We start from the raw sequence: 12,094 nt of genomic DNA on the forward strand, positions 1-12,094 counted from the left end.
GAGCCAGAGCAAGGGCAGAAGGAGACTTTGGGATGACAGCCACAGAGGAACAAGCTTAGGCCAATGTGGGGGTGAGCTGGGGATTGAGCTTCCGCAAGAGGTTTAGGGCTAGGGACCTTCACTGAAACATGAGGAAGGAAAGAGAAGAGAAATGACTATTTTTGATCATTTAACTGAAATTCAAAATTCTCTGAGCAACAGAATGGGCCTAATGTGTACCAGGTGGGATTTAAATTTAAATGAAAGCAAAATTTTTCAAATACTAGAGACTGTTAAATGTTGAAATTGTATGTTATGAATTGAATGTTACGTCTTGATCTACTGGACATTGTTATCTTTTTATAGGGCTTGGGTATACAGTATTATGATCTAATTTAAACTAAAGGAGCAGATTAAAGTTCTTAAGAGCTGTGATTTGTGTTTTCATGTTATTTTCCTTGAAGTTTTAGCAGCTGCCATGTGACACCTTGCCATTGGCCACTCACATTGACTGAGTGCCTTTGAGGTTAAATTATCATAAATTATCTCCAAAGATCTTTGTCACTAAGAGTGATGATGGTGTTTTATTATATTTTTTGTTTGTTTAAGGAAAAAAAAAACGCTTGGCAAATCTCTGGGGAGACATAATCCTCCTCAATTTTATTCAGTCCTTCAGTCCTAGCAGTAGAACTATGAATGTGTTCAGAACTCAAAGTTTTCTTCTCCAAATTAAAATTTTTTTTAAAATCGAATTCTTGCGAATCATCTGGACTTGAATTAGTTTACTTGATTTTTTTTTTTTTAATTTAAAGGAGAATAAAGGTAGGAAACATTGCCCACAGTTGCGCGTTACTCTAAAATATGTTCCCTCTCCACTCTCCGGGAATTAAATCACCTCTCCCACCCTTTAGAAACAACACTTCTGTCTCTTTAACAAACTGAAAATGAGAAGGGGGCGGGCCTCCGGGGTGGCGAAGGCTCTGATTGGTCCAGCTGGCAGGAAGTGGGCAGTGAAAGCGTCGCTTCAGTTTTTGTCCGGAGGCGGCGGGGTGAGTGGCTAGAGGCCTTACAGGGCTTTGGGATCTTGGACGGGCAGTTGCTTGAAATCGCAAGTGTGAACGTGGGGTGCAAAACGGACCCCCTTCGTCGCGGTGGGTTAGGAGCCCTGGCAGCCCTTTTGCGGAGGTGCCACACCCTGACGGCTGGGCCGCGGGGGGCCAGGGGTCCACTCGAACCGCAAGGACTGCGCAGTGGCCGAGGGACTGGAAGAAAGGTGTTCCCCGGGCGCTGGCCTCCGCCTTCGCAACGCGGACTTGGCCTGTATCTCAACGTAGATTCTCTTTTTCCCCTGTTCTGCAGGCTCGTTTCTGGCATCATGGCGCAGAGGGCCTTCCCGAATCCTTATGCTGATTATAACAAATCCCTGGCCGAAGGCTACTTTGATTCTGCTGGGAGGGTGAGTTTGGGAAGTATCTGCCTCCATCCCTACCTCCAAACCCGTGTTTGGAAAGGAGTTCGATTTTGCCTGAAAGAAAGGGATGAACACCTCTTTTTAAAAAATGAATAATTTCAGTATAAACATATAAAATACAGTAAATATGTAAAGTACATATGCAAATAGTTTGAGCTCTAACATGTTGAACTGATGTAAGAAGTTGTTGATAATATTTGTAGTAGAAGTTGATCATTGAAATAACTTCAGTCATTGATATTTAAATTATAAAAATTGGCAGCTCTGCAATTTAGTGTGTAATCTTGCCTTTTTTTTTTTTTAATCATTTTTGGTTTGTTTTTTAAGAGAGATGAGAAATCCTCCTGGCTTTTCACATGCGCAGTGTTACTGTTTTATGATTGAACAGGAGTACCGGCAGGACGAGGACGAGAGTAAACCAGAATGCAGTGAAGACATCTTTAAACTGCAGCTGCTAAAAGAGGTTTGGGACATAGGCCTGAAATCTTTGTCCCATTTCCACTCAACCCCACAACTGGAAAATAAATAAATGAATGAATACATGAAAATGGTCAGTTAAACTGATGGGCGCCTCACAAGTCACACTGTGAGGTTACAAAGAGAACCTGGGCTTGAGATTCCAGAGGTCTGTGTTTTCTCATGCCTGTGAACATAATTGTTAAGAGGGTATACACCTAGTCGAGAAGTGTTGTGAGAAGAGTGATCTCTTTAAATGTGCACACATTTTCAAATTTTACCAGCTAATTTCTTCTAGGCTCATCAGCCATACAAAAAGCATTTTGCTTGTGATTCAAGGGCTTTAGAGATTCCATATCTGCCAAGTGAACTTTCAGTAATTCTGTTGATTCTTTCCTTAAAACACTTAGCACCGTAGTTTAACTTGAGTAGTGCAAGTAGGAGGAATGAGAGAGATGGCAGAGAGTTGTAAGATAGAAGGCTGCCTAAGTGTGTATGGAGCTGGAATCAATATGATTCTTTTAAGACCATAATTGAACTGCCGAAACAAAGCTTCTAATCATTACCTTGAAGCCAGATGGCTTCCTTTTGGCTTTTTGGACCTGTGTTCTGTCTAGCTCTGCAGATCTTGAAGCTGAAGCATTTGTCTTGTCTTGTCTTTTTGGAGGAAGATCTGCAGCTTCATGTTTCTTGGCAAAGAGAGCAGTTGAGTATAGATCCTAATGACAGAAGCCTTCAGTGGAACATAGCTCGCTGTTTAGGATGTCTACAAAGTAAATGCTAATTACAGATTTAAGTCTATCTAAGGGAGAAAAACGATACTCATAAATTTGAACTCTGGCCCCAAAATAATAGTGTAATTTATTGCCTGACACATGGTTTTTGAACAATCCTCCTCCCACTTCTAGAATTGTTGAATGTTGAACACTAAGGAACAGACCCTAGAGATCTGTCCTCCTTAACTTGTTAATGCAAATAGTTCAATAAGAAACTGCTCTGTTTTCTGGCATCTATTGCAAAAAGGGCTTTTAGAAACTTTTCATATTATTGCTAGGTTTGAATAATTTTTTGGTCTGCCACAAGCAATCAATATTCTTAGGCAGGTTGCTTTTATTAAATGCAATTATGTGCCAAATAGAAGGTAATGTCCCTTCTTGAGGCTGAGGCATTCTCATTATTCTCAGTCGCTTACAGTAAGGTCAGGCAAGATGATAAATTATCCATGATCTACGAACAGAATATGACATGTTCTTATGTAGATGCACTCTTCTATCTAGTTAAGATTTATAGGCCTTTTATATTAATACTGAAGTATATTTTATCTTACTAAATGTATTTTTAAGGCTTGTTGAAATCTTAACGTCTCGGCAGACATTGTTAAATGATGAGAGTGTGTCTGTCAAACAATGTGGTTTCTTCTTCAGAGTGTGAAATAGGGGATCATAGTGATGCTTTAGAATAAATAACCCAGATATGGTTGATCATCTGATTTGCCTTATCAGAGATACTCTTCAAAGTATCAGTCTTTTTAAAAATTTAATGTCTTTTCTTACCACTAATAATTCTGATACTGCCTTTCCTACATTCTTCTTTCCTATATTTTTTTCCTACTGCCTTCCTACATTTTTTAAAAATGCCCTTTTTTAAAAAAAAATGAGGCTATGATGCTTGCAGGTCATTGTTATATATTTTTTTACCGTCCTTATGTAATGAAATGTTTGTACTTTTGTAATGTTCCCCAACATTATTTCACTGTTTTACTGCTTTGTGAAATCCAAGTCTGAGAATCAGGGCAGATTACTAAAAATAGAGGTATATATTAAAGTTACCTTTTAAGACATTTCATGATTCAATGTATCCAGAACTTTCTAAATATTTTTCAGTTATTAGAACAATTAACATAACTTTTTGGTAAACCTCACCATTTGCCCTTCATCTATGGTCCTTTATATGGATATCACCAACCTCACAGCCCAGTCTTAGTTTGTTTTCAGTCTGTATCCAAAATATTTGTATAGATCATTGGATTGCTTAAAATAGTAAAAATGTCAGCATTTAAATCCCTGAATGCAAAGGGTATGAGACCCACAATCTCATTTGATCCTCAGTGTACCTTTGACATTGGTGAGTCAGGTGTTATTATCCTGACTTTACAAGGCAGCTGAAGCATAAAGAAGTTACAGGTTGAGCGTGGTCACTCAGCTAACAGCAGACAAGGATGTGGCCTGGCTCATTCATTGAGCGATATTTGTGAGGCCCGTAGCCTGCAAGGCACTGTCCTGGGCGTGGCTTTTTGTGTCTTGATCCAATGTTCTTTCCACTCTGCTGAATGCTCCTAATATCTATGAATTTATTTAGCTTTTCTTATACTACTTCTACATTTTTTTTAATGTTGATACATTTTTTTCTAAATGGATTTTTTAATAAATATTTATCATCATTTTTAAACAACAGAAAGTGAAAGTGAAGTCTCTCAGTTGTGTCCGACTCTTTGTGACCCCATGGACTGTAGCCTACCAGGCTCCTCCCTCCATGGGATTCTCCAGGCAAGAGTACTGGAGTGGGGTGCCGTTTTCCTTCTCCAGGGGATCTTCCCGACCCAGGGATTGAACCTAGGTCTCCTGCATTCCAGGCAGATACTTTAAACAACAGAAGCAATTAGTATTTCTTTAGGGAATTAACATTGCATCTGAATACTAAAAATCCAATTGCTTGAAAACAGCAAATATCTTCTGTTTTATGCTTAGTTTAATAAAATGGTTTTTATTATCAAAAGAAATATTGACTTAAATAATAGATGATTCCTAGTAAATGGAAATTACTGTGATCCTGTTTAACATTGGCAGTCTAATATTTAATTAAAATTTTTATGTAAAACATTTAAGTTATATCAAAAATATTTCCTCACTTGAGTAAGAAAATACAGTAGTACTTTTACATTTTGTTAATTCATCCTTGTTGTTTAAGAATAAAATAATTGTCCTGTTCTCTCAGGCAAAAAACTGCAGCTTGAAAGGAAATGAAGTACCCTCCTGTTTCTAACAGGCTACAGCCTAGGACACCAAGTGGCATATATTTTTTGATACTTGTTTTCCCTTTACTTTCTACAGCTGACTCCTGAGTTTTCACAACGCTTGAACAATAAGATTCGAGAGCTTCTTCAGCAAATGGAGAGAGGCCTGAAGTCAGCAGACCCTCGGGATAGCACTGTTTACACTGGCTGGGCAGGTATGAAGTGCTGACTGGGAGCTGGCACAAGCATAGGAGAGGCGAGCTGCCTGGCTGAATGGTGTACCCTAAAGTGCTTCTTGCATCTGCATAGAAGTAATTGCTTCTGGGTAGAATGCTGTGCTCTCAGCCTAACCTGGTATCTTCTGGATCTTTAACAGTGTCCAGAATTTAGAGCAGAGTAAGCATATTCCTAGAATTCATGCCTGACACAAATTTGGATGGCTTTCATACTTGGGTGAAAAATTGATGTTCAGTGTTACGTAGTTAATTCAGAAACAGAATTTCACTGGGAAAAGTTGGGAAGATCCCCAAAATGCAGTGCATGAAACAGGAGAATGTACCCATGGAAAATAAAACATGTCCAAAATTGTCTTTTTTTTTTTTTTTTTTTAAGTTACCATGTAACAGGTGTCCATATAGGAACTCGGGATAGAGTATAGATTCCATGAACTAATCCTCCAATATAGTCATTGCTCATTGATGTACATTCTCTGTGTTGCTGGTCATTGAGAGGCTGAGAAAGTTTGGGAGGAAACTGTACATAGATGTCAAAAAAGTGAGAAAGAGGGAAACCAAAGAAGGAAAGTTGAACTGCAGCTAGCTTACAAATGCAGAGAGCAGGAAGACAGCTTTCTAATCTTGAAGGAAACACAGCTTGGAGACTTAGTGTTTCCCAGTTATTCTGAAAAGCAGATAAGGAGGAATAGGTTTTTAGCTTAAGGAGTTTGGATTGTATTTTAAGGCAATGGGGCTTATCATAAAAATGCAGGTTCTTAGGCCTCACGGCAAGATCTGCTTCAGTAGTCTTGAGCAGGACCCAGGAATCTGCAGTTTACAAGCCTCCATGGTCCTGATGCAGATGGTGATGGTCTTTCTCAGAGCATACATTGAGAGCTTTTCTAGGAGAGGAATTTACTGTTAATAATAGCAGTCTCTTAGTAATCCTCTTTTATGGCAAGTAATTCTGTTTCTTCTCCTGAGTATGGGAAGGCGGGAAAAAAATCAATAAAATTTTAATCTCTCGGGGACCTTTAAGGTCAGTATTTTATAAAACAAAAGTAGTAGTCAAGATAGTGTTATTGTTCGTTGCTCAGTTGTGTCTGACTCTTTGAGACCCCACAGATTATAGCCTGCCAGGCTCCTCTGTCCTTGGGATTTTCTAGGCAAGAATACTGGAGGGATTGCCATTCCCTTCTCCAGAGGATCTTCCCAAACCAGAGGTCGAACCCGGGTCTCCTGCATTGCAGGCAGACTCTTTACTATCTGAGCTACATGTGGACCCTCCCTTCTATAGTATAATGTTATAATATTTGTGGATTTAGAAACTTAACACAAAAAATGTTAAGATGAGAATAAAATGAAAGTGTTTTGTTTCAAGAGAGACATTATAGCAACAGCTGTCATTTACTGAGTAGCTATACTGTGTTCCAGGTGTGCAGTCATTGGTAAACGAATCTTATTGATTAGTATTACTCTTCTTTATTTAAAACTATGAGGATTTAAACAGAAGAGGACAACTGAGACAGATGGCTGGATTTCATTGCATAACTGATTGTTAAAAGAATGACATAAATCTGTAACTCACCTCCTTCAGGTGAGCTTATATTATTATATATCATAAGGTACCTTGCTTTAGGAGCAAAAGAAGTGATTGATTTCAAGTTTGAGTTCATCGTTTGACAACATAAGGAAAATCTTCACTATTGGCAGAGCTGGTTGAGAATCAAAGTTAAAATTTCCTTGGAAATAGAAAAAAGAAAAAGTTACTCCAAAGTAGAATGCAAGTTTGTTTAAAATTTTTCTGGCAATATCGAGTTTTTGGCATCATTTTCTTTGAATTGCCTGTGTCTTTCAACTCTTTTATCCTTCAGTATCTATGATATTCATTGCTGTCTCCTGAAAGCAGGGGCAAATTGGCATAGTAAGCAATTAAGGATTTCTTCAGTTGCTGGTTATTTTATGATATAGCATAAAGTTTTCTAGATAAATTTGATAATGGCTTTCAAGGCAAGGTCCCTAATGCCTCCTGATCAAGCACTGTTATAAAGCCGTTGTTTCCACATAGAACGGATTGTCTCCTCCAGTGTTTTCCTAAGTAAAATCCGGTCCCATCACTTCATGGGAAATAGATGGGGAAACAGTAGAAACAGTGTCAGACTTTATTTTCCTGGGCTCCAGAATCACTGCATGACTGCAGCCATGAAATTAAGCAGCCAGCTGACTCCTTGGAAGAAAAGTTATGACCAACCTAGATAGCATATTCAAAAGCAGAGACATTACTTTGCTGACCAAAGTCTATCTAGTCAAGGCTGTGGTTTTTCCTGTGGTCATGTATGGATGTGAGAGTTGGACTATGAAGAAGGCTGAGCGCCAAAGAATTGATGCTTTTGAACTGTGGTGTTGGAGAAGACTCTTGAGAGTCCCTTGGACTGAAGGAGATCAACCCTGGGATTTCTTTGGAAGGAATGATGCTAAAGCTGAAACTCCAGTACTTTGGCCACCTCATGAGAAGAGTTGACTCATTGGAAAAAACTCTGATGCTGGGAGGGATTGGGGGCAGGAGGAGAAGGGGATGGCCGAGGATGAGATGGCTGGATGGCATCACGGACTCGATGGACGTGAGTCTGAGTGAACTCCGGGAGATGGTGATGGACAGGGAGGCCTGGCGTGCTGCGATTCATGGGGTTGCAAAGAGTCGGACACGACCGAGCGACTGAACTGAACTGAACTGATGCAAATGTTCCATCTGAACAGAAAATTTGTTGGGGAGAAACTAAAGCTGATTCAACCACAGAATATCATAATATCATATTATGTCTTATCAAGTATCATCTATTCATAACTGCAATTTTATTAGCAAAAGTACATTCATGACCATCTTAACACAATAAAAACACTTTGTGTTCTGTCTCAAAGCAGTGTTTACATAATAATGAGTGGCTTTGTATGTTACATTTGTGCCTCATTATCTTTCAAAAAGTAACTCTTTTGAGGAAAAGAGAATTATATTTTTAACTTTGTTCACTAAATTTAGGGTCATATTTCTATTTATTCGCAAATATTATTATTTGCTCTTGTTATTAATTTTTCCAAAATAACATTCCTTTGGGAAACACTAATTATAGAAATTTTTTAAAACTTTATTTCCTTCTTCAGCATTCACATCTATTAATATTTATTATCATATACAGTGAAACTCTTTTAATATAATATGTAGTTTATTTGAGAAACTATGATTGTAATATGATTGTTACAATTAGAACCTTAAATTTCTATCTTATTTTGTTAAGCTTCATTCCCCAGTAGAAATATGGTCTGATTTCTGTGCTGATTTGGATAGGATTGTTTTTGGAATAGGACTGGATTCAGTTTCATATACCCAAAATAATCAAACTTACAGTGGCTCAAACACGATAATAATTTTTTTTTACTCTGATGTAAAACAAGAGTCATTGCTTTGCTGAAAAAGGTCTGTATAGCCAAAGCTATGGTTTTTCCAGTAGTCAAGTGTGGATGTGAGAGTTGCACTGTAAAGAAAGCTGAGTGCCAAAGAATTGATGCTTTTGAGCTATGGTGCTGGAGAAGACTCTTGAGAGTCCCTTGGACAGCAAGTAGATCAAACCAATCAATCCTAAAGGAAATCAACCCTGAATATTCATTGAAAGGACTGATGCTGAAGCTCCAATACTTTGGCCACCTAATACGAAGAGCCAACTCATTGGAAAAGACCCTGATTCTGGGAAAGATGGAGGGCAAGAGGAGAAGAGGGAAGCAAAGGTTGAGATGGTTAGATAGCATCACTGACTCAATGGACATGAGTTTGAGCAAACTCAGGAAGATAGTGAAGGACAGGGAAGCCTGGCATGCTGCAGTCTATGGGGTAGCAGAGTCAGACACAACTTAACAACTGAACAAAACAAAAAAGATGTAAAAGAAAGCCAGAGGGAGGTGGTCCAGAGCTGTGGTGATGGCCTCAGGATGTCAAAAGGAACCCAGGCTCATTTCTTTCTCTCCATCGTCCCTCAGCCAATCCTTTGGCATGGCCTTTTTCTGGATTTCAGAGAGTCAGACACTACTTAGCGACTCAGCAATAGCTTCTCTCCCTTGACCAAATAGCAACTGAATATCCAGCCATTATATTGGCTTTTCAAGGCTGCAGGGAGGAAAAAGGCAAAGAAAAAATGCATTTCTTTCTTTTAAGACTTCCAGGAAGTCCTACTCAGCATTTCAATTCTACGTTCTTTGCATTGGGTAGAACATAGTCACATGGCCATACCCCTTAACAAGGAAGGATGGTGAATGTAGTCTAAACTGGGGTCTGTTACTGAAGGAAAGAGGAGCGTGGATTTAGGGTAAGACCCAGCAATCTCTGCTATAAGTTCTGTACAACATGAAAAAGGATCCTTTTTTGTTCCTATGTTTGCACAAGGCATGTAGACAGTAAGCCACAATATTTCTATCTGCAAAAGGCTCTCTAACCTGGCTCTCTAATTTGGGAGAATTTTTATAAGGATAAATTCATCATTAACATGAGTTTGAGTAAGCTCTGAGGGTTGGCAGTGGACAGGGAAGCCTGGCATGCTGCAGTCCATGGGGTCACAAAGAGTCCAACTCTTTCTCAGACTGAACTTCTGAACTGAACTGAACTGATAAATGTTTGAAATATGCTAAGCAATGTTTTGCCTACTCTATTTCTAGGGAGATTAACACTTGGATTTTGATTGAAAATTTCTTACTCACTTTTAAGTTTCTTAATTTCCATAAGTAATAGTCTTTTCGTAAAGCCTGCCATAGGAAGTATTCTAGAAATGCCAAATCATAAGTCGTGTTTCTAGAGCCAAGCGTAACTAAAACTTAGAAATGGGGCTACAGCAGGTTATAAACACTGGAAACATCAATGGTTTCTCAGCCTGAGTAGACAGCTCTCTGCCTCTCCTTTCCGCTTCCTCTCAAAGTCTCGCTGGCTGTCACAGGGTTATAAAGTCCTTACTTTGTTTGTAACGTTTATCAATCCACAGTACACCTGTAGTCATGTATCTGTGTTTCTGGCTCATGACTCCAAAGAAAGCCACAGGGCTAGGCTGCCCAGCTTCATGATACTTCATTCAAGGTATGCCTAGATTTGTCTCAGTTGTTCAGCTTGATCTTGAAAGAGTTTCAGTGAAGAGAAAAAGCACCCATATGTTTTTAATGTTACATATGAACTTAAAACTGAAAAACCGGATTCACATCATTTTTTAATTTTCCAACAAAAATTGAGACTAATAGTGATAGGTTACTTTTCTGCTAGAGTACCGCTGTGTGTTGTATATGCTTTAGAAAACACGACACTGCTTTACTGGTAAGGGTGACATATACAAGTTTAAACTGACACTCAAAAGAAGATCATTGCTTTAGAAAGAACTTAACGTAGACTTTACGTACTATTTTACAACTAAAATTATCTTGACTTTTATTTTTAAATAAAAGCAGAGGATATAATATGGTGATGAGAGTGATTAACATAAACTTTTAATAGGATTCAGATATCATCTCTGAAACCTTTATTTATATCTGTGGGTTGTCACAGTGCAGTTTTACAAGCTGTATTCTTTGGCGTTTATCTTTTTTTATATATCGCAGAGAGGTAATATGCTTTGATCCTTAAGCAGGAAAGAAAGAATAATTTTTAAATCCCATAACTATCTCTTATTGGCAAATGAAGCATTTTTTACACAAATCCCTCTGGTCTCTTTTTTGCTTATTCAGGAATGAAGTGTTGTGAATAATTAGGTTTTTCAGTCAGTAATTGAGAGTTAACACATTATTACTATACATTAATGTTCAAAACACAATTCAATACTTTAATAGTAAAATACATTGATTGAATGAATTTTGGCTCCTAAAGGAATGAGGATCATCAGTATGCAATTTCATGATTATCTGACTGTGGAAAGATAAGAGGAAAAATTAAAATTTGACTCTTGTTAATAAAATGCTAATAGGATTTACATTTGAATGACAGGAGCTAGTGTGTGTGTGTGCATGTATGCCAGTCACTAATGTTATATGCCAGGCTCCACGCAAGTGCTTTGCATTAAATAACGCATCTACATCTCAACTCCATGGCATGCATCCTATTCATACCCTGATTTTGAGGATGAGGAAACTGAATCAAAGCGAGGCTGAGTACCTTGTTCAAGGCTACACAGCTAGTTAGTGACAAAGATAGAGCCCTGCTCTTTAGTCCCTGAGAATGTGTATGTGTGTGTGGCGGTGGGGGGGTGGAGGGGTGGTTGAAGTTTACTCTCCACTCCTACATTTGGGTTTACTCCATACATTTGATAGGTAAAAAAGTGAAGAAGACCAGCCCATAAGCTATGAGATGAAGTAATGTGAACCATACCAACTTTTTAGAAATGGCTAATGACTAGTCAATTATAAGTGTTTTAGAAAAAATCAGAATAAGCCCTGCAAAAACATGACAAGAATTTGGAAAGATTGAGGGAATCATGGCTTGTTAGAATGGCAAGAATAACTACTATTAAAATGTCTACAGGAAAATGTTATTTGAGACTGGACATGGAGTAAAAACCTTAGAAAGATTTTATGGGCATTTGCAGCTAGAAAAGTATAATCTTCGGCTTTGTTCCTTAGAGCGTTCTTCCCCTTTCTAATCGTAAATTAATATATTCAGAGCATGGCTTCAGGATAGAAAATTAACTGGGCCAAAACAGAAGCTTCTCCTTATAATTGCTTGTGTTTGAAAAGGCTTGTTGAGACCCTCTTGTGTAAAACATTACCCATAGTCTGAAAGCAATCAGTAGCTCTTGCAACTGTTAATAAGTGATGTTTGAAATGAACAGCCTCAGTTCTTTTCACTGAAATCCTCCTCTGTAAAATCAAATACACTGAAGTGTAGTGCATCATGATATTGATGTATGACATACACCAGCAGTAAGCATTGAGTTGTTCATT

At 38.3% G+C, this 12,094-nt stretch overlaps 1 protein-coding gene across 4 annotated transcripts in view; it reads left to right on the forward strand.

The window, feature by feature from the left end:
- The window catches only part of LANCL1 (LanC like 1), a 48,352-nt gene continuing 37,226 nt past the window's right edge, over positions 969 to 12,094 (forward strand). Inside the window, exons 1-3 of one of the 4 annotated variants that reach the window (XM_005676490.3) lie at positions 969 to 1,028; positions 1,339 to 1,435; positions 5,017 to 5,134. In XM_005676490.3, coding sequence (XP_005676547.1) covers positions 1,355 to 1,435; positions 5,017 to 5,134 — 199 coding nt within the window. In that variant the 5' untranslated portion in view covers positions 969 to 1,028; positions 1,339 to 1,354. The other 3 variants (XM_013972477.2, XM_013972484.2, XM_013972491.2) reach the window with 3 other exon arrangements.

This window comes from Capra hircus, chromosome 2 (genome assembly GCF_001704415.2).
Source record: "Capra hircus breed San Clemente chromosome 2, ASM170441v1, whole genome shotgun sequence".
NCBI classification, from domain to species: Eukaryota; Metazoa; Chordata; class Mammalia; order Artiodactyla; family Bovidae; genus Capra; species Capra hircus.